Source organism: Labrus bergylta, chromosome 2 (genome assembly GCF_963930695.1).
Source record: "Labrus bergylta chromosome 2, fLabBer1.1, whole genome shotgun sequence".
NCBI lineage: Eukaryota > Metazoa > Chordata > Actinopteri > Labriformes > Labridae > Labrus > Labrus bergylta.
The window spans coordinates 31202597-31227342 of NC_089196.1; the positions used below are offsets into that span (position 1 = coordinate 31202597).

At 35.4% G+C, this 24746-nt stretch overlaps 2 protein-coding genes across 2 annotated transcripts; one reads left to right on the forward strand and one right to left on the reverse strand.

The window, feature by feature from the left end:
* The first annotated feature begins 1240 nt into the window (after window positions 1-1240).
* usp39 (ubiquitin specific peptidase 39) lies at window positions 1241-16521 on the forward strand. Its single transcript, XM_020650708.3, has 13 exons — window positions 1241-1429; window positions 9721-9799; window positions 9904-9998; window positions 10087-10223; window positions 10906-11058; window positions 11151-11376; window positions 11493-11567; window positions 12456-12523; window positions 12616-12804; window positions 12925-13067; window positions 14036-14171; window positions 14304-14390; window positions 15672-16521. The coding sequence occupies exons 1-13, from the start codon at window positions 1372-1374 to the stop codon at window positions 15729-15731; spliced, it is 1506 nt and encodes a 501-aa protein (XP_020506364.1). The 5' UTR covers window positions 1241-1371; the 3' UTR covers window positions 15732-16521.
* On the reverse strand, window positions 16268-22895 carry sftpbb (surfactant protein Bb). Its single transcript, XM_020650701.3, has 11 exons — window positions 22758-22895; window positions 22480-22532; window positions 20882-20956; window positions 20105-20227; window positions 19868-19999; window positions 19695-19775; window positions 18385-18568; window positions 18158-18300; window positions 17589-17669; window positions 17167-17277; window positions 16268-16682 (listed from the first exon to the last, which is right to left on the reverse strand). The coding sequence occupies exons 1-11, from the start codon at window positions 22807-22809 to the stop codon at window positions 16644-16646; spliced, it is 1074 nt and encodes a 357-aa protein (XP_020506357.2). The 5' UTR covers window positions 22810-22895; the 3' UTR covers window positions 16268-16643.
* Between the last annotated feature and the right edge of the window lie 1851 nt (window positions 22896-24746).

Below are 24746 nucleotides of genomic sequence, written 5' to 3' on the forward strand. Positions count from 1 at the left end.
AAATAAAATAAAATAAAATATGACACAAAAGCAACAAGATATTAAAATTAATACATAAGAGGAAAATATTTAAAATTGTCGTAGGTTAAAAAAGACAGACAAAGACAAAAAGACAGCTTTATATCAATTCAAATCTTAACATTACTTTATTTATCAGACTACAATTTTAAATATTTTCCTCTTATGTATTTATTTTAATATCTTGTTGCTTTTATGTGTCGTATTTTATTTTATTTATTTTTATACATATTTTTTAAATTGTTATTGGTGTGCATTAGTCTCTCAATGATTTTATAAACTACCTTTTTGTCAACAACTTTTCTGCACTCTTGTTAAACACTCTGAACTGCAATTTAATTTGTCTGAAAGGTGCTGTATAAATAAAGTTTGATTGAATAAATAAAGTAAATAATAGTGTTGCCTTGTTATTAGTTGTACAGTTATGTTATTTACAACGATTGGACTTGTTCATATTTTTAATATTGTACTAAAATATAGATATAATATTTAAAATTCACTCTACCGCCCACCGGAAGCACCAAAATAAAAGTTCGAGGAAGCGATCCAACCATCGTCTCCTACAGGAGGCTGTCGAACGAATCAGCGGAGAATATTGGAAGGGCCGTTTTGGCTGCAAGTCAGTGTTTTCAAATCACTACTTCTTCGGTATCGGCCACAGGATCTTCCACAGCGCCACCACAGCACACAGTACGTTTCTTTTCTAACGGCTTCCTTTTATTTTGGTGCTTCCGGTGGGCGGTAGAGTTCATTTGAAAATTAGCTAAATATTTAGAATTTAAACTAAATGTTTAGAAACGTAGCTAAATATTTAGAAATCAAAGCTAAATATTTAAATATCGTAGCTAAATATTTAGAATCAGGACATGTATTTTTAACATTTATATAAAACATTCAACATTAAGATATAATATTTAACATTTATATTTGCCAATGAAATTATCTTAAATTTTTATTCACAAAAGTAAATATGACAAAGTTCACAAATATTTCTCTAAATGTGAATAAAAAGTGATGTTTTAGGGCTAAATGTGGAGAAATGTTGTTGTTATTTGTAGGGTTGTTTATGTGTAACTCCGGGTTAGGTTTTTGTCGGACGGTTGATGAGGACGGACCCCGACGCGCTCTTGTCGGACGGTTGATGAGAACGGACCACGACGCGCTCTTGTCGGACAGTTGATGAGGACGGACCGCGACGCGCTCTTGTCGGACGGTTGATGAGGACGGACCGCGACGCGCTCTTGTCGGACGGTTGATGAGGACGGACCGCGACGCGCTCTGTGAGCTTCATTCATCAGCTGAAGTTTCTTCTTCTCTTTGTACAATAATAATAATAACTCTTTATCTGCTGTGATGGTTTCTGTGAAGAGAGAAAGAGAGGCTGAGGTGGACGATGATGATGACGACAGAGGTAAGTTATAAACACGATTCTTCAACGTGTGGTTAGCTGTTAGCTGTTAGCTGTTAGCTGTTAGCGGTTAGCTGTTAGCCTGAGAGCTAATGAGAGAAACATTTTTAACTCTCGTTTCTGTTCTGACATCAACACGTGTGTCACCACTACAGTACAGTTTAAACAGAGTTTTAAAAACACGGTACTTCCAGTTCAATCCTTTCAAAATAAAACTCAACTTTTCATAACATCACAAAAACTAAGTTAGCGAGCTTGTTATGCTAACTGATATTCACTCTCTTGTGTTTGTAACAAAACATAACAAACATAACAAACATCTCAACATAACAAACATCTCAACATAACAAACATCTCAACATAACAAACATAACAAACATCTCAACATAACAAACATAACAAACATCTCAACATAACAAACATCTCAACATAACAAACATAACAAACATCTCAACATAACAAACATCTCAACATAACAAACATCTCAACATAACAAACATAACAAACATCTCAACATAACAAACATCTCAACATAACAAACATAACAAACATCTCAACATAACAAACATAACAAACATCTCAACATAACAAACATCTCAACATAACAGACATAACAAACATAACAAACATAACAAACATCTCAACATAACAAACATCTCAACATAACAGACATAACAAACATAACAAACATAACAAACATCTCAACATAACAAACATAACAAACATAACAAACATCTCAACATAACAAACATAACAAACATAACAAACATAACAAACATAACAAACATCTCAACATAACAAACATAACAAACATAACAAACATAACAAACATCTCAACATAACAAACATCTCAACATAACAAACATAACAAACATAACAAACATCTCAACATAACAAACATAACAAACATCTCAACATAACAAACATAACAAACATAACAAACATCTCAACATAACAAACATAACAAACATAACAAACATCTCAACATAACAAACATCTCAACATAACAAACATAACAAACATCTCAACATAACAAACATAACAAACATCTCAACATAACAAACATCTCAACATAACAAACATCTCAACATAACAAACATAACAAACATAACAAACATCTCAACATAACAAACATAACAAACATCTCAACATAACAAACATAACAAACATCTCAACATAACAAACATAACAAACATCTCAACACAACAAACATCTCAACATAACAAACATAACAAACATCTCAACATAACAAACATCTCAACATAACAAACATCTCAACACAACAAACATCTCAACATAACAAACATAACAAACATCTCAACATAACAAACATCTCAACATAACAAACATAACAAACATCTCAACATAACAAACATAACAAACATAACAAACATCTCAACATAACAAACATAACAAACATCTCAACATAACAAACATCTCAACATAACAAACATCTCAACATAACAAACATAACAAACATCTCAACATAACAAACATCTCAACATAACAAACACAACAAACATCTCAACATAACAAACATAACAAACATCTCAACATAACAAACATCTCAACATAACAAACATCTCAACATAACAAACATAACAAACATCTCAACATAACAAACATCTCAACATAACAAACATAACAAACATCTCAACATAACAAACATAACAAACATAACAAACATCTCAACATAACAAACATCTCAACATAACAAACATAACAAACATAACAAACATAACAAACATCTCAACATAACAAACATCTCAACATAACAAACATAACAAACATCTCAACATAACAAACATAACAAACATAACAAACATCTCAACATAACAAACATCTCAACATAACAAACATAACAAACATCTCAACATAACAAACATAACAAACATCTCAACATAACAAACATCTCAACATAACAAACATAACAAACATCTCAACATAACAAACATCTCAACATAACAAACATCTCAACATAACAAACATAACAAACATCTCAACATAACAAACATCTCAACATAACAAACATAACAAACATCTCAACATAACAAACATCTCAACATAACAAACATAACAAACATAACAAACATCTCAACATAACAAACATCTCAACATAACAAACATAACAAACATCTCAACATAACAAACATAACAAACATCTCAACATAACAAACATAACAAACATAACAAACATCTCAACATAACAAACATCTCAACATAACAAACATCTCAACATAACAAACATCTCAACATAACAAACATAACAAACATAACAAACATCTCAACATAACAAACATAACAAACATAACAAACATCTCAACATAACAAACATCTCAACATAACAAACATAACAAACATCTCAACATAACAAACATCTCAACATAACAAACATCTCAACATAACAAACATAACAAACATAACAAACATCTCAACATAACAAACATCTCAACATAACAAACATAACAAACATCTCAACATAACAAACATCTCAACATAACAAACATAACAAACATCTCAACATAACAAACATAACAAACATCTCAACATAACAAACATCTCAACATAACAAACATAACAAACATCTCAACATAACAAACATCTCAACATAACAAACATAACAAACATCTCAACATAACAAACATCTCAACATAACAAACATAACAAACATCTCAACATAACAAACATCTCAACATAACAAACATCTCAACATAACAAACATAACAAACATCTCAACATAACAAACATCTCAACATAACAAACATAACAAACATCTCAACATAACAAACATAACAAACATCTCAACATAACAAACATCTCAACATAACAGACATAACAAACATAACAAACATCTCAACATAACAAACATAACAAACATAACAAACATAACAAACATAACAAACATCTCAACATAACAAACATCTCAACATAACAAACATAACAAACATCTCAACATAACAAACATCTCAACATAACAAACATCTCAACATAACAAACATAACAAACATCTCAACATAACAAACATAACAAACATCTCAACATAACAAACATAACAAACATCTCAACATAACAAACATAACAAACATCTCAACATAACAAACATCTCAACATAACAAACATAACAAACATAACAAACATCTCAACATAACAAACATAACAAACATCTCAACATAACAAACAGCTCAACATAACAAACATATCAAACATCTCAACATAACAAACATCTCAACATAACAAACATAACAAACATAACAAACATCTCAACATAACAAACATCTCAACATAACAAACATAACAAACATCTCAACATAACAAACATCTCAACATAACAAACATAACAAACATCTCAACATAACAAACATAACAAACATCTCAACATAACAAACATAACAAACATCTCAACATAACAAACATAACAAACATAACAAACATCTCAACATAACAAACATCTCAACATAACAAACATCTCAACATAACAAACATAACAAACATAACAACATAACAAACATAACAAACATAACAAACATAACAAACATCTCAACATAACAAACATAACAAACATCTCAACATAACAAACATAACAAACATCTCAACATAACAAACATAACAAACATCTCAACATAACAAACATAACAAACATAACAAACATAACAAACATCTCAACATAACAAACATAACAAACATCTCAACATAACAAACATAACAAACATAACAAACATAACAAACATCTCAACATAACAAACATCTCAACATAACAAACATAACAAACATCTCAACATAACAAACATAACAAACATCTCAACATAACAAACATAACAAACATAACAAACATCTCAACATAACAAACATCTCAACATAACAAACATAACAAACATCTCAACATAACAAACATCTCAACATAACAAACATAACAAACATCTCAACATAACAAACATAACAAACATCTCAACATAACAAACATAAGAAACATCTCAACATAACAAACATAACAAACATCTCAACATAACAAACATCTCAACATAACAAACATAACAAACATAACAAACATCTCAACATAACAAACATAACAAACATAACAAACATAACAAACATCTCAACATAACAAACATAACAAACATCTCAACATAACAAACATCTCAACATAACAAACATAACAAACATAACAAACATCTCAACATAACAAACATCTCAACATAACAAACATAACAAACATCTCAACATAACAAACATAACAAACATCTCAACATAACAAACATAACAAACATCTCAACATAACAAACATAACAAACATCTCAACATAACAAACATCTCAACATAACAAACATCTCAACATAACAAACATAACAAACATAACAACATAACAAACATAACAAACATAACAAACATAACAAACATCTCAACATAACAAACATAACAAACATCTCAACATAACAAACATAACAAACATCTCAACATAACAAACATAACAAACATAACAAACATCTCAACATAACAAACATCTCAACATAACAAACATAACAAACATCTCAACATAACAAACATCTCAACATAACAAACATAACAAACATCTCAACATAACAAACATCTCAACATAACAAACATAACAAACATCTCAACATAACAAACATAACAAACATCTCAACATAACAAACATCTCAACATAACAAACATCTCAACATAACAAACATAACAAACATCTCAACATAACAAACATAACAAACATCTCAACATAACAAACATCTCAACATAACAGACATAACAAACATCTCAACATAACAAACATCTCAACATAACAAACATAACAAACATCTCAACATAACAAACATCTCAACATAACAAACATAACAAACATCTCAACATAACAAACATAACAAACATCTCAACATAACAAACATCTCAACATAACAAACATAACAAACATCTCAACATAACAAACATAACAAACATCTCAACATAACAAACATCTCAACATAACAGACATAACAAACATCTCAACATAACAAACATCTCAACATAACAAACATAACAAACATCTCAACATAACAAACATAACAAACATCTCAACATAACAAACATCTCAACATAACAAACATCTCAACATAACAAACATAACAAACATCTCAACATAACAAACATAACAAACATCTCAACATAACAAACATAACAAACATCTCAACATAACAAACATAACAAACATCTCAACATAACAAACATAACAAACATCTCAACATAACAAACATAACAAACATCTCAACATAACAAACATCTCAACATAACAAACATAACAAACATAACAAACATCTCAACATAACAAACATAACAAACATCTCAACATAACAAACATAACAAACATCTCAACATAACAAACATAACAAACATCTCAACATAACAAACATAACAAACATCTCAACATAACAAACATAACAAACATCTCAACATAACAAACATCTCAACATAACAAACATAACAAACATAACAAACATCTCAACATAACAAACATAACAAACATCTCAACATAACAAACAGCTCAACATAACAAACATATCAAACATCTCAACATAACAAACATCTCAACATAACAAACATAACAAACATAACAAACATCTCAACATAACAAACATCTCAACATAACAAACATAACAAACATCTCAACATAACAAACATCTCAACATAACAAACATAACAAACATCTCAACATAACAAACATAACAAACATCTCAACATAACAAACATCTCAACATAACAGACATAACAAACATCTCAACATAACAAACATCTCAACATAACAAACATAACAAACATCTCAACATAACAAACATCTCAACATAACAAACATAACAAACATCTCAACATAACAAACATAACAAACATCTCAACATAACAAACATCTCAACATAACAAACATAACAAACATCTCAACATAACAAACATAACAAACATCTCAACATAACAAACATCTCAACATAACAGACATAACAAACATCTCAACATAACAAACATCTCAACATAACAAACATAACAAACATCTCAACATAACAAACATAACAAACATCTCAACATAACAAACATCTCAACATAACAAACATCTCAACATAACAAACATAACAAACATCTCAACATAACAAACATCTCAACATAACAAACATCTCAACATAACAAACATCTCAACATAACAAACATAACAAACATCTCAACATAACAAACATCTCAACATAACAGACATAACAAACATAACAAACATCTCAACATAACAAACATAACAAACATAACAAACATAACAAACATCTCAACATAACAAACATCTCAACATAACAAACATAACAAACATCTCAACATAACAAACATCTCAACATAACAAACATCTCAACATAACAAACATCTCAACATAACAAACATAACAAACATCTCAACATAACAAACATAACAAACATCTCAACATAACAAACATAACAAACATCTCAACATAACAAACATCTCAACATAACAAACATAACAAACATAACAAACATCTCAACATAACAAACATAACAAACATCTCAACATAACAAACATCTCAACATAACAAACATAACAAACATATCAAACATCTCAACATAACAAACATAACAAACATAACAAACATCTCAACATAACAAACATAACAAACATCTCAACATAACAAACATCTCAACATAACAAACATAACAAACATATCAAACATCTCAACATAACAAACATCTCAACATAACAAACATAACAAACATAACAAACATCTCAACATAACAAACATCTCAACATAACAAACATAACAAACATCTCAACATAACAAACATCTCAACATAACAAACATAACAAACATCTCAACATAACAAACATAACAAACATCTCAACATAACAAACATAACAAACATAACAAACATCTCAACATAACAAACATCTCAACATAACAAACATCTCAACATAACAAACATAACAAACATAACAAACATAACAAACATAACAAACATCTCAACATAACAAACATAACAAACATCTCAACATAACAAACATAACAAACATCTCAACATAACAAACATAACAAACATAACAAACATCTCAACATAACAAACATAACAAACATCTCAACATAACAAACATAACAAACATAACAAACATCTCAACATAACAAACATCTCAACATAACAAACATAACAAACATCTCAACATAACAAACATAACAAACATAACAAACATCTCAACATAACAAACATAACAAACATAACAAACATCTCAACATAACAAACATAAAAAACATCTCAACATAACAAACATCTCAACATAACAAACATAACAAACATCTCAACATAACAAACATAACAAACATCTCAACATAACAAACATAAGAAACATCTCAACATAACAAACATAACAAACATCTCAACATAACAAACATCTCAACATAACAAACATAACAAACATAACAAACATCTCAACATAACAAACATAACAAACATAACAAACATAACAAACATCTCAACATAACAAACATAACAAACATCTCAACATAACAAACATAACAAACATAACAAACATCTCAACATAACAAACATAACAAACATAACAAACATAACAAACATCTCAACATAACAAACATAACAAACATCTCAACATAACAAACATCTCAACATAACAAACATAACAAACATAACAAACATCTCAACATAACAAACATCTCAACATAACAAACATAACAAACATCTCAACATAACAAACATAACAAACATCTCAACATAACAAACATAACAAACATCTCAACATAACAAACATAACAAACATCTCAACATAACAAACATCTCAACATAACAAACATCTCAACATAACAAACATAACAAACATAACAACATAACAAACATAACAAACATAACAAACATCTCAACATAACAAACATAACAAACATCTCAACATAACAAACATAACAAACATCTCAACATAACAAACATAACAAACATCTCAACATAACAAACATAACAAACATCTCAACATAACAAACATCTCAACATAACAAACATAACAAACATCTCAACATAACAAACATCTCAACATAACAAACATCTCAACATAACAAACATAACAAACATCTCAACATAACAAACATCTCAACATAACAAACAAACTCTCTCTCCCTGATTTCTGACTCTTATCGACTGTCCTATCTCTAAATAAAAGCATAAAAAGGCCAAATGTAACCCTTTAAAAAAAAAAATACATGTGTAATATTTTACCATTGCTACATATTCAATCTGTTTTTTTATATTTTGTTCCTCTTCCTTTTTCAGTTGCCCCTAAAATGAGTCGAGGACGTGTAACAGAAGACCGGAGAAGTCGTCACTGTCCTTACCTCGACACCATAAACAGGTATGAAAAAATGTAATTGTATAAGTATTGTTGGTGCCAAATTCCATTCAGCCCTGTCCTCTTCAGCCAGCAGCTGATTCTCATCTTGTTTTTGTATCCATCAGGAGTGTGCTGGACTTTGACTTTGAGAAACTCTGCTCCATCTCCCTCTCCCACATCAATGTCTATGCCTGCCTTATATGTGGGAAATACTTTCAAGGTAGGTGATGTGTCTGACTTTTACCCACAGATCAGTCACATCGCTCTACTTGTTGGACTGATCTTTTTTTTCATGCACTTCCTTCTAGGTCGAGGTCTTAAGTCCCATGCTTACACTCACAGTGTGCAGTTCACTCATCACGTGTTCCTGAATCTGCACACTCTCAAGTTCTACTGTCTGCCCGACAACTACGAGATCATCGACTCTTCACTGGAAGACATCACGGTGAGTAGAGACGTTGAGGTGCACGCTCATGATGACGTTTAAAACAAATGTTGAATTCAATTTGATGTTCAGCACCATCCTCAAAAAAAAATCACCTTAAATCTCTCACCAAGTGCTGTCAAGGTTAGAGCGAGTGTTGTAGTCAAGACCACACTGACCGAGACCATGGTCAGAAAAAAATCAAGCTACAAATGAATGATTCTTTTAGAGAGGCGAGTTTTCCTTCTAATCACAGTAATGTGATGTCAGCTCAGTCTGAGCCCGAGAAAAGGCTTTTTGATTCTGAGATGAGACCGAGACCTTCAAAAAGTGGTCTGGAGACAGAGACCGATTTCGAGTACTACAACACTAGTTAGAGCTAAAACGTAAACAATCTATATTTATTGTGTAAGAAAACATTGTATTTTGGAGTACTTTATTTCATTTATAACAAAGCTTATAAACTAAGACTGCACAATTTTGGAAAGAGCTAACGTTACAGTATTTTTCTTTCTGTGATATTCATTGGGAAATGAAAAGTAAAGGACATTTTGCCAGATAAACAGTGTTTTAGAAAAGATGCAATCAATCACATTTTCAAAAAAGCATACTTAAAAGAGCTTTTAAGTCTTTAAATGCCACTTTTTTGAAACAGAACCTCTGTGTTTTTAATTGTTTTGACTCTTTCTGATTGTCTCCACAGTATGTGCTGAAGCCAACTTTCACCAAGCAGCACATCGCAGGTCTGGATAAGCAGGGAAAGCTGTACCGAGCATACGATGGAACAACCTACCTGCCGGGCATCGTAGGCCTCAACAACATCAAAGCCAATGACTACGCCAACGCCGTGTTACAGGTATGAAGAAACGCCTCAGATCACCTTTTTCTGGACGTGTTGACAACTTCTAATGTGTCCCCAATCATTTGATATCTACTTTCTCTTCTTAGGCTTTTTCTAATGTTCCACCGCTGAGAAACTATTTCCTGGAGGAAGAAAACTACAGGGGCATCCGCAGACCGCCGGGGGACATCATGTTCCTCTTGGTGCAGAGGTTCGGTGAGCTGATGCGCAAACTCTGGAATCCGAGAAACTTCAAGGCTCATGTGTCACCGCACGAGATGCTGCAGGCCGTGGTGCTGTGCAGCAAGAAGAACTTCCAAATTACCAAGCAAGGTAACGCTTCAGCTGACAGAACCCATAATACTGAACATGACACAAGCAGGATTTAAGACATGCTGCACTGTGAAGATGAAGAGTGTGGTGCTGACTGATCGCTCTCTGTTCTGCAGGAGATTCTGTCGACTTCATGACGTGGTTCTTGAATGCTCTGCATGGCGCTCTGGGAGGCACAAAGAAAAAACCTTGTAAGTAGAACATATGATATTCTACTAATTTACTGATATATTCAAAGTATACTGAAGAGTACACTAATGTTACGAGTGTCAAATAAAACACCTGAGCCTTTTTTGTAAACGTGCACTCCTGAAATATTCAGACCGTCTGCCCCTGAAATCTTCCTGAGCTGCTCGTTCACATGATTCCCTCACCACAGGAAGATTTCTCTAACGATGCTACAATAACTGTAGAAAGTATTTGTGTAAGCCGGTTCAAAATTAAAGCTTCTGCATGAGGACTATCATTATTTTTTATTTGAAGTTTGATCATTAATTCGAACCTGGGTGAGGAAGTTCACATTCAAACTGTAGTGAGACGTTCAAATTTAAAATATACACTCTATCAGCGCTCCAGGCCGTCTGAAGTAGTTTGCATTTTGATCCAGCAGAGGGCGCTCTCAGTGTAACTTAACCATTGCATGCTATATTAACCTCAGTAAATGAAGACAGTTATGTTGTGGTTAAAGCAACGGGGGCGTGATTCAGGAGATTCAGACTTGCATGAGGGAGACTCGTCTCTCTGCAGACAGCAGCCCACTGATTTGGTGGAGAGACACAGGAACGCTACAAACCTGCAAATATATGTGTGTACCGCGAACCTCTGTGGGCTCTGAACGGTAGTTCTCGTTCTCGTCAGCAGGTAATATTGTGAATAAAAAGAGAGCTGCACTCGATCCCAATAAAGTTTATTTACTTGTGTTTCTGGGGAATGATATTAAGAATTAAATCAGTGTTTACACCTCACCCAAAAGACCTTGTGAAAGTTTTGTGCATGTGTGAATAAGGCTTTGGAGACAGTCTACAGTTTAAGTGTGAATCTTATTTTTGTTCCTTCTTTCTGTTTTTTTGCTCTCATAGCAATCATTACAAAAGCATTTCAAGGCTCTATGAGAATCTTCTCCAAGAAACTTCCACATCCAGATTTAGTAAGTTTACCTCCCTACAATCCTTTGACACCACACAATGTTTTTTTTCGTCCTCATTTATTTTAAATGTATTTCATGGTCTTGTTTTCCAGCTACCAGAGGAGAAAGAGGCGTTGCTGGTAACAGAGGAGTACCAGGAGCAGATGTCTGAGTCCACCTTTCTGTTCCTGACCCTCGACCTCCCGACAGCTCCACTTTACAAGGACGAGAAGGAGCAGCTGATTATCCCCCAGGTCCCGCTCTTCAACATCCTGGGCAAGTTCAATGGCAACACGGAGAAGGTACCAGTTCACTCACACCTTCTATCCTGAGATATATATATATATATATATATATATATATAATGTGCATGATGAATTCAAAGTATAAAAAATGACTTAATGCAACATTTCCTACCTCAGGAATACAAAACCTACAAAGAGAACTTCCTCAAAAAGTTCCAGCTGACCAAACTGCCTCCATACCTCGTCTTTTGCATCAAAAGATTCACCAAGAACAACTTCTTTGTGGAAAAGAACCCCACCATTGTTAACTTCCCGATCACGTGAGTGCTGTTCATGTCAGTAAAACTAAAGATTAAGTACATTAGGTACATGCGGATAATTAGGGATGCAGCCGATTGTTGATTGTGATACTGATGTTTGGTACTTGTGTTCTAGCATGAAATAGAACAGAGTTTGTCTGACAGGTGATTTCTGCTGCTCTTCTCTGAATCAGCAGCTAGGTGTACTAGGTAGCAGCATTACATTTATACGGCACAACAGACAAACATCAGTTCATGCCACATTATTTGCAGATGTGCTGATATGTGTCAACAGGGCCGATATCGTTAAGCATTGGTGCATCCCAACTGATAATCTTAAAGTATGATTATTATCATTTTCATGTGTAATGTTGTTTTGAAAAGTGCTGTCACAGGCGTGTGTATTTTGTTGTAAAAGGTCACATATTCTCCTCCTCTTCAACCAGTTTAAATAAGTCTCAGAGCTCCTCAAAACATGGTGTGAAGTTTCTTGTTCTAAATCCACTCTGATTCTGTATTTGATCATGTCTATAAACCCCTCTATTTCAGCCCTGCTCAGAACAGACTGTTTCTGTACCTTTAAATATGTAAATGAGCTGTGTCTGACCACACCCCCTCTCTGGAAGGGCTTGGGTGTACTCGAGGCTTTCTCGCTCCATGTCCTTTTGTTTACAGTGAGAAGGCAGACTCAGAGGGCAGAACAAACACCTAGCTGTGGGAGTGTCACCCACCTGGGGGAGGGGCTACTGCCCTTTGTGATGTCATGTAGGGAAAATCTCCAAACGGCCTGTTTGAGCACACATTTTCTGAAAAGTGGAGCAGGCAGAAGACTGAGAGGATGGACTTTTCTCATCATTGGGGGGTTTGTAGACAGACTAGGGATACATTAGTGTTAGAAAAACATGGTGAAGTGGATTTTGGATAATATGTGACCTTTTTATTTTAAATATTCACTTGTTCATGAAGTCACTTTGTGTTTGCTTCAACAGGAATGTCGACCTTCGTGAGTACTTGACAGAAGAAGCTCAAGTTACAGAGAAGCACACAACTTATGACCTAGTCGCCAACGTAGTGCATGATGGGAAACCCACCGAGGGAGCGTACAGGATACATGTTCTTCATCATGTAGGTTGAAGACAAATATTTCCATGATTTCTGATGTCCCTGCTGCAAACATTCTTAACAATGCGAGTAGCTGTGATTAAATCAAGCCAGCGTTGTGTTTATTCCTCACTACACCTCTCTGTGTTTGATCAGGGGACCGGGAAGTGGTACGAGATGCAGGACCTGCAGGTGACCGATATCCTCCCCCAGATGATCACACTGTCCGAAGCCTACATCCAGGTAAGTCCTCCCGCTCGTTCTGTTGAGGTTGCAAAATTGTACAGAGGCTTGAATAAATTCACTTTTCATCAGCTGCTATTTGAAACATATTTGTGCCTCAATATTTTATAATGCAGCTTCTGATATTTGAGTAGTAGACTATTTTAGACTTTATTTTCCCTTTGGGGAAATTCCTTTTTGTCCAACAGACAACACTCACCAAAAAACACAAAACAGAGTGTATGAATCAAACATAACAGAGTATGTGCGCCATCTTTACTGCCATGAACGTACAGGGTAAAGAAGGTCTACTCTTCTGGAGCAGCTAGTGATTTAAAATAAACTAACAAGTATTCCACTATTGTTCTTCACAGAACAAAGATACTGGTGATATCAAAGCACTCAGTCAAAAGGAGGATCTGTGATTTTAGCACCTGCTGTTTTCTCTCTCCATGTCTACTTCCAAATGAAATATTTAAAAATGATAAAGAGCAGCTTTCCTTTAGCCTGCAGCTGCACTTCTGGAGAGCGCACGGCAACTGCACAGGTCCGAGGTGACAGAGAAACAGCAGAAACGAGTTCTACAGAACTTAAAAATCCTCCTTGCTTCCCTGGCGACATTTTAATCTTGAGATCAGCTCAGGTTGACAAAAAATAAACATTTTTGGATGCAGGTGAGGAAACCAAAGCTGGAGATGTACATAGTTGTCTCGTTGTCTTGTTTTAATCTACAGTTTTGGTTTTATCAATTCTTCTTCCATTTTTTCCGAGCACCTGGCTCGGCCTGGTGGATAGGATGTATTTGATATTTCACACACTGTCTTTTTAAGAATAACTGACTCCTGTTTATAACTTGTATCTGTTAGAAAACAGTTTGGGCTGAGGTAAAGAAAGTGTTAGCCAATATTTAAAAACATGTATAAGAAGCCATTTTCAGATGTTCCCTTTCCAAAAGTGTCTTAACTAAGCTCAGCTGTCATCATGGTCTTTGTAAGCCTCTGTTACTACCTCTGAAGACGGTACAGAGGGGGGGAGGGGTCAATTCGTCCCACCATTACGCCTCAGTTAATGCTGCATCATTCCTCCCTGAAGAGCTGCTATGACACTTTATGACATCTGGTGTTTAAGGGGTTAAATTCTTCCTGTAATTAGTTAATGTTAACCTGAATATTATCAGGAGTTTCAGTATGAAGACGACGTCAGCAGCTTTCAGTACAAGCTGAATCTGATCTCACTTCACATCGTTGTTCAATACGACTGTGAAGTTTAGTTAACAAAAATCTTTTTCCCTTCTCTTCTTAGATCTGGAAGAGACAAGGAGGCGATGATGACGATGACACAAACAACCACACAGGGCTGTAAGTGAGGCAGCATTTTCCTCAGTGTGTGAGCGACCCTGATAACGGCTTTGTCCCTCTTTTGGAAATGAACTGGGTTATTTAATCAATGGGGAAAAAAAACACAGCATACAGAGGGAGTGTGACAAAACTTGTTCTCAAAGTTTCAAATCAATGTAAATGTCTGGTTTTATCTTTTTACTTTGTGGAAGTTTCTAAATAAACAAGCTCCAAAACAAACAAGCAGCGTGTTTCTGGTTGTGGAATATGAGTTACAAATGTTACGGATTTGAAATGAGTTATAGAAATTATTCAAGAGTGTTTGAGTCAAAATACAGCAACAGGGGCGCCGGTGGCTGAGGGGTTAGTTTGGGTGCCAGAGGCTGTGTGGTCCTTCAGGTGGGCGGCCCGGGTTCAAATCTGACCTGTGCCCTTTTCCCGCATGCCATCCTCTCTTTCCCTGATTTCTGACTCTATCCACTCTCTGATCTCTCTAATGAAGGCACAAATAAAAACCCCACAGCAACAAGTTCAAAAAAGAAGCGACACTTCTTTGTGTGGTCAGTTGTCCAATAGTGTTTTATTACATACTGAAAGTTCATCTTATGTGAAGATGGACAACGGCTCTTACAGTTTCCACATTCACAAAAACATATTTGAAGCATTTTTAGTGAATGACACAGTGCACAGAACAGGAAACCCTCCAGACTGAACTCCAGCCTCAAGTCTTATGACACTACATGCAAGCTGGAGGAAATCACGAGACATTCATTTATGGCTCAATTCAGTTAATTATAAAAAAAAAAAGCAAACAAGATCCTAATCTCAAGAAATCAAAGTTGATCAGTGCATTATATATGTAGAACTCAATCGTTGATTAGTGTAATAACATTTTTATTTGAAAGTGCAGATATATTTTCAGAGCAGACCCGAGCTTTCACTCCTTCCACATGAACTTCTCACAGAAGGCCTGATTCTGCAGATCAAAACACAAAACAGGATGTGAAACATTGGAAACCACAGCATGACTTTAATCAGTCCAAACAGGAACAGTGGTGATCAGCACAGAGGGGGTAGGAGACCCGTGTGCGTTCATGGTGTTACTACTTTTTTACGGAGCGATAAAAGGAATTTCATGCCTCTTACATTTCTTTTGTTATGGTCTAAATGTTTAACATTTCCTTGAGAGTTAGAAATTCCTGCCTTCCCTTCTTTATTTGTTTAACACTACTCAGGGGCGGAGCCAGACTTTTTTCATCACAGCGGTCAAACTGGGGCAGTGACTTATTCAGGGGCGGTGTGAAGTTTGTACAGACACATGCATAAGAAGCATTTATATTTATTCTTTCTATCTCCACTATACACATGTATGCTAACAATTAACATTTAAGAGTCTGACAGATGTTACGTGTTATTGCATGTTAATTTCAGATGATGGCAAATGACTGATGAAAACTTACACCACATTTCTTAGCAGTCTGAACGTCCCTGCACCAGTACTTTGGTCCCCAAGTGCAGCGATTCTTTCCCAGCAGCTCCACCTTCTTTGAGGCGATGCAGAGATCAGCTCTCTGTAAGACGGAAATGATTAACAAACACTTATTGGTCTACTTTTAGCATGCAAACTGCAGAAATGTGTCTTTGACTTGAGCCATAAAATCAGAGGAGGTCGAGATCAGAAAATGAAGCAGCAGACTTGATAAAGTGTACATTCTTGGCTTCACTATTTAGCTAAAGACTTGCAAACTATGTCAGTTAATGAATATTATTTAACTGTTATATTAAGTGTAGACAAAGTGGATCTTAATTTTTCCTCTTTGTCCCGATAGTGTGAAAGGTCATTGTTCACACACACACATTTTTTTAGAAGTCTTATTCTTACTTCACAGGCATGTGGACCGTCCATCTGGTTTCCCAAAACCTCCTGCAGTCGTGATCCGTAGACTGTTAGGAAAGCCTTGCACTGAAAAAAGAAGGATTTGTAATACAGACTGAGAGAGGGGATTTTATTCTTAAGCATCTTGAGCTCCTAACAATGTCTAGAATCCTTTCTTGAGCAAAAAAAAGTAAGAAGCAGCTTGATTATGTGCAAAATGACCCCAAATTGTCACACCTGCCCACTTGCTGGGGGTGGGGGGTGGGGGTTGGGGGTTCTCTTGGCTCACCCTGACTTTTTGCAGAAATTACTGGGGAGCTGGCAGGAAAACTATTCACCATTAGCATTCACACTTTTCTTTTCAGGAGTTTTGCACATGTGTAGAAAGGACTTAAGTCTACTTTGCTGAAACAGCCACTTTACTAAAACCTCTACTTAACATTCAAACAGGAAATCATAATCCACCTAATTACATTAAAGTAGAAAGAGACCTCGTATGATATCCTGTTCAAACTTGTATGAAGGATTGTGATTTCTGAGGGATCATTTGATTCATGATGTGCTGGTGGTCAGACCTTGGGGATGGCATTCGGGTGCTGGACACACACAGACTGCAGGAAAGAGGAAAACTCAGGTTGGGTGGAGTTTGGACTCAGGTGAAGTCTGCTGAGAACAGCCAGCGTGCGGCACGAGTCACAGTCAGAGGGAGGGAGAACCTCTGGGTGAACATGAAGGAAGAGGGAAGTTAAAACCCTTTAATGAAGAACGGCCTGATGTTGACTTAATACATGATGTGACTGACCTGGTTCAGGCTGCTCGTTGAACATACAGAGGTGTAGTAGAGTACATATTGTGTGAGGAGCGGCAGACGATAGGAGGAACTCGACGATCTCCGTCCCGTATTTGTCCACAAAATCATCACACTCGTCTTTGTAGCTCTGTGGTATCAGATCACACACCTCCTCCATGAGCTTCATCAAAGCATCCTGCGGGAAAAGAGATGTTAACATGACGAGGTGTAGAGTGAGGGAGTTCTGTAGTGACTGAGAGCAGAGTGTACCCGGACCAAGACGAGACCGACTGTTAAGGGATCACGTTGTGCTGTAGTCAAGACCACACTGACCGAGACCAAGATGTACCTGAGACCAGAGGGCTCAGAGACCGAGACATTAGGGACTGAGACCAAGGCAGGGCGAGACCGAGACAAGAACAACAAGACCGAGACTATCAATGAAAAGTCATCATCTTGTGTTTCGGGGCCGTGTCACTTAGACCATAACACTGAGAATGCTGCAGCCGTAACTTGGGGATAAAAATCAGACAAATATATTGAAGTTATTTGTTCTTTTAAAAAGAGGCGTTTTCCCTCTAATCACAGTAATGACATGGAACATTTGTTTTTCAGGGGTGGTCTTGACCGGTCTTGGAGTTAAAATCCGGAGTCCTCCCAGTCTGAGGCCGAGACAAGACCGAGTAAAAATTCTTTCGATTCCGAGATGAGACTGAGACCTTCAAAAAGTGGTCTGGAGACCGGTCTTTAGACCAAGGTGAAGACCGAGCTAAACAGGGCGCGGGACATTACCGCTAGGCTATCGGCGCTCCCACACTCAACCTCTCTTTGGGTCGTCTCCACACACTCCCACTTGTGCAAAAAGAGGCAGAGAAGGTTGTTGCCGTTAAAGGGAAATAAATTCAAACTACCAATTAATTTAGGTTATTGGTTACATTCAGAGAAGGACATTTTTGTTTTGATTCAGGATCCTTGATGATGATGTAAACACGGCTCTGACAACAACACAGCTAGAGGGACTCGAGCTTCTCACTCATTGTAGACAGTCGTGACTCAGAGAAGATAAACTTGATTTCTGCTGTATTTATGTTTTAAATGACGCACATTCTTCCTTTAAGGTGCAGTAAAAAAAACAGTGAGGTACATGTATGAAAACAAGACGGTAATAAAGCAGACACATAAATCAGCGGTGGTCTTGTATTAAAATCCGGAGGCCTCTTTGTCTGCTCCCGAGACGAGGCCTTGACAAAGACGGATCAGGAGTACTTTAACACATGTGGTGCTGGTATGTGTCTGATGATACAAAAGTAATAATAAGTTACCTCTGTCACATTCTCAGGCAGCAAGGTCTCCAGTTTCTTGATGACCATCACGCACAGGCTGCAGACAGGGCCGAAGAGCTCCTACAGACGAGCAGATATTTATAGTATGAGAACATAAAACAAGTTTCATTTCACCTTCAGTGTAACATCCACTTCTCTTTTCTCTCACTCACATGTGTGTTTGCGGCTGACTCGAGGACAGGGCTGGGTTGGTGTTGGTCAGCTGCTTGGTGAGGAAGTTTCAGTTGTTCTTCCTCCTTGTGGGCGACGCAAAGTCCAAACACCGCACAGGTCTGCGCCGGTTTCTAACATACACACATTACAGGTGATAAACCGTGAGAGAAAACCAGAAAAGTGATTATCCTTCATTCACAAGTCTAAAGAGACGCCTGAATGGAGGCTGGACTCACCAGGTGACCAGGTGTTTGCTGCAGGACTTTAGGTAAATACGTCTTCACCTGTGATTCACACTCTGACGCCTGTTCCCCGGGGAGGCGGCGGCACAGAGCGTGCAGCGCTTCATAGACGGTCTCCTGAAACACACGGCAGGAAGTGTAATAAGTTGGCGCGCGTTTAAAACAGCTGTTAGTTGTTTGAGATGGGACTGATCCGATCTTCAGGTCCGATATTGACATAATCTTACGTATCGGACTGACGGTCTCAATCCACGCCACTGATCAAGAAAGATAATCGGGCACTTCTTAAACATTCTTAGCTCACACAGTCTCTCTCTTTGAAGACGTTCAGACTGAACTGTAAGAAGTGTCCACAGGCCGTCTCCATGACGACGTTCAGATGAGATGCAACAGCTCCTTCTATGAGATCAAAAGTCATTTCTTACACTTCAGTTTAAAAGATTTATTTTGAAAACCTGAGTTTTTGCTGCTTCCTGTTTTGTCAGTGCCACGGTTTTGCTCTGAAATTTGGGGGGTTACACATAATACCAACAACAACAACAATAAAATGATCAGTTATGATAATAAAAACATCTGAATGAGTTTCCGTATCGAACTGAAAAACACAATCTCTCACTCAGACACTTTTCATCTAATTATCTGGAACCTTTAAAAGCAGATTCACTTTAAGGAGCTTGAAAAACCTTTAAATTATAGGAAAAAACACACTTTAAAAACACATGTTGTGTTTCACAATTGATGTAAAGGTGAAGTGAAACTGAACGCTCTCACCTTGGTGTCTCTGCTGGAGATCATGTTGGCGGACAGCTGGACGACCTGGCTGCATTCTGAACAAATATCCAGCGACTGAAACAACAGAGAGGATAAAGTTAGATCATAATGTCAGTGTAGAGACTCTCACCAGACCTGATGCACAAATAAAGACGGATATGTTCATCTTTTAATTAAAGTGTCATGTGTTCTTCATGAGAACGTCGTACTCTTCTTTTCAACGTTTGGAAAACACATTTGAGAAACCGCGATAAATGTTAACGAGGAGCACTCCAACAGAAACCAGAAACCTGCCACATAAACACCTTCTCCAGGGTTTAGTGCTGAAACGTGATCAGAAATGAAGATACTGTAATAATAATGTAATAATTGGCCTCAAGCACCACACACATGTATCTGCCTCCACAGAAGCATCAATGAATACAAAACAATAAAAACAAACAATCCACATGTAAACAGTGAAGCACAAGACAATGAAAACCCACACATATTGTATAAGATCTGCACAAAGCAGCGCATAAATACAAGAAAAGGGTCAAAACACCACGATGCTGTTGCATATCTTACGTCTTTTTTTATTACTTTTTTAAAATGCATTTATTTTTTACTTTTTGGGACTTAAGGGGCTCCGTGTAGTTGCAAAATTTTCAAGAAACATTTGATATTTGTTTGAGGTAGGCACAACTTAAGTTAAAAAAACAACAACAATTAACCAGGTCCCTCATGTTACCTGTCAACAGGGCGCTGAACGGGACGGGAGAGAAAAATGAGGACAATTCCTGCTAGGGGCTATAAAAATCTTACAACAGTAGTTAATGTTCGCTGAACTTTGACCCCAGGATAAATTAGCCCAAGGGGACAATAAGGTGAAACATATCGTATCATAATCTCTTTTTAAATATTAAAGTATTTTAATTATTTTATGGGGCACAAAATCCCCTGCTGCGCCCCTGACTGTTAATGAGTTAATGAAGAAAACCTCCACCAGGATCAGGATCGTGTTTGTTAGGAAAAAGCGAAATGACTACTGCAGTTCACAAAACCATCACCAATATATAATACATAATTTAATTTAATAAACAAGCTCAGACTCATGAAATAAGACATTTCAATGCAGTGTACTCCTTCTAATACAGTTTGGTTTGTGCAGTCGGTCATTAAAAACACATTATGCGATATACTGGTATGATGGGAAACTAAAACTAAACTAAAAATTAAAATATAAATAAATAAATAATAATAATAATATAATATAATAATAATTAAAATATAAATAATTAAATAATAATATAATATAATAATAATAATAATAAAAATATAGATAATTAAATAATAATAATAAAATAATACACATATATAATATAATAATAATAATAATAATAAAAATAATTAAATAATAATATATAATATAATAATAAAAATAAAAATAATTAAATAATAATAATAATAATAATAATAAAAATAATAATATACATATATAATATAATAATAATAATAATAAAAATATAAATATTAAACTACGGAGGCCCTGAAGTACCAAAATGAACACAGATGTTGTGCGCTGTAGGGGTGAAACAGGAAAACAAGGTGAGGCTTACCAGATATTTCTGCGGTAAAAGTGAAACAGAGTCGAGGATGAACCTGGAGTCTCCTTTAAACCGAGACAGAAAGAGGAATTATAGAAACCGTTAACGGGAAATATATAAAAAACAATAAACACACACAATTATTACCACGGTTAAAAATACACAGCATGCTTTGTGTCATTAAACCCACAATAATAACACCCTGTGATATTGGCCAACAGAATAAATGGCGGCTCGTCAGGTGACAGTGATGCAGACTATTTACCGTCTCCGGTAAACGTTCATCTTACCGGAGCTCAGAGACAGCGCGAGGACAGCCAGGAAGAAACCGGAAGCTGCCATGATGTTCGGGAGCAAGAAGACGAGAAACAGTGCGGAGGATTTTTATTTACATCAGAGGAGTGTTGTTTGGGCTGTACCGGAATTACTGCTTGATCGTATCATCCAATCACAACGGTAGATTTGACGCGCAGGCGCACTGGAGACAACTACATATACACGTTAAATTAAAAGAAACAATAACTTTATTGCATTTAGTGACATTCATACAGAGGCTAATTTATAAACACATACAAGGATTTGAGCAGGGCTGCAAAATAAGAGAAAATAGGAAACAAAGTTAATCATATAAAAGAGTAAAATAAGAGAATAAGCATTTTATAAAAGAGTCTTTAAGGCTTTGGGGTTTGAAGGTTAATAAAATGAGACTGAAATTGTTTCCTGAGCTGCAGACTTCATAAAAACACTAAATCTTTATGCATGAAGTTTAATTAATAGTCTAATAAAGGCTCGTTTTAAATAGCTAAACTTCCAAGTACTATATTTCTATATTTTATCTCAACTCAGCTTTATTTATGTAACAGCTTTCATACATAAAAACATTTAGTGCTTCACAAAAGAACAGACAGGGAAGAACAGAAATGGGAAGAAAGCGATTAAAACAAAAGGGAAGGTGATGAATCAGGATCAAATTAAGTCAATCAAAAAGTATAAATAAAAGTAAATCAGTGCAACGGGGAAAGAAATATCAGTAAATTAATAACACGTGGTAAGAAGTCGACTTTAAATAAAAAGAGATAAAAGAAATGTAAAATAAAAAGATGAAGACAAAAGTAAAAAGTCAAATCACTCCTTTTTTGAATCATATTTTTTATTTTGTTTTTCAAAATTATAGAACAAAAGAAACCCTGACAGAGCAGGATAAAACATTCAAAGACGACCATAGGAAACACAACAAAAGAGACAATCAGAGACAGTATAGCCTCGTTCTGTGAGGAAGGCACTGAGAACTGAACATCAGATCAGATGTCCAGCTGCCCCTCAACAGGCTTGGAAGTAAAAGTCAGTTAAATCACTCCTGATTAAAAAGCCAGATTAAATAAGTAAGGTCTTCAGTTTACAGTTAAAAACACCCAGATAGCTCCCGGTTCTGCTGGAACATGAAAGGAAATAAGTTTGGTGATATATGGAGGAGCAATAACGCGTAGAGCTTTACAAAACAATTAAAATCACTTTAAAATAAACTTTAAAAGAAACAGGGAGCCGGCGCAGGTGATATCGTTTTTCTTTAAGGTTGTATAGTTATGATAGTTTTGGCTTTTTTTTTTCTTTGAAATCAGTCTTTAATGCTGGTTTGATTGTTTTAGTTTATTTTTGTCTTGGTTTCAGTGTTAGTCTTATTTTATTGGATACTTGTCAGGGGCCAGTCAAAAACGGGCCCAGATGTCTTGTTTTATTAAAAACCATTGAAATAAAAAAGTATTCATATAGCCTACAAAATATGAACAACCACAGTCATACACAAAAACAAACCATCAGATAAATGTGTCAGTCAGAGGACTTGTGACATCAGTAACCAAGACAACGACAGAAAACTACAAATATTTATGTAGATATATTCATCTTTTTTTAAATAAAAATATATAATACAGTTTGCGTGAGTCATCTGTTTTGTAAAGTCGTATTTTTTATTTATTTTCAGTTTATAAAAATGTTTTTGACGATAAAGTTTTTGATGTTTCATTAATCTTTGTGAATGATAATAACCTCGGTCCAGATGTATGTTCAGAAATAACCTAACTTACTTTGGTGATAAACTCGTGTCTTACATTCTGCATTTGAGCTCATATGTGGAGAAAGAGAAATTAATAGAATCTAAGCACCAAATTCATGTTAAAAGAAAGTGTTGCGGAAAGATTCTGAGTGGACCACTAGAGGGCAGCAGGGCAGAGGAAATAAGCATTTAGCGTTCATGTGTCTCCCACTGAAAGCTTTCTCTT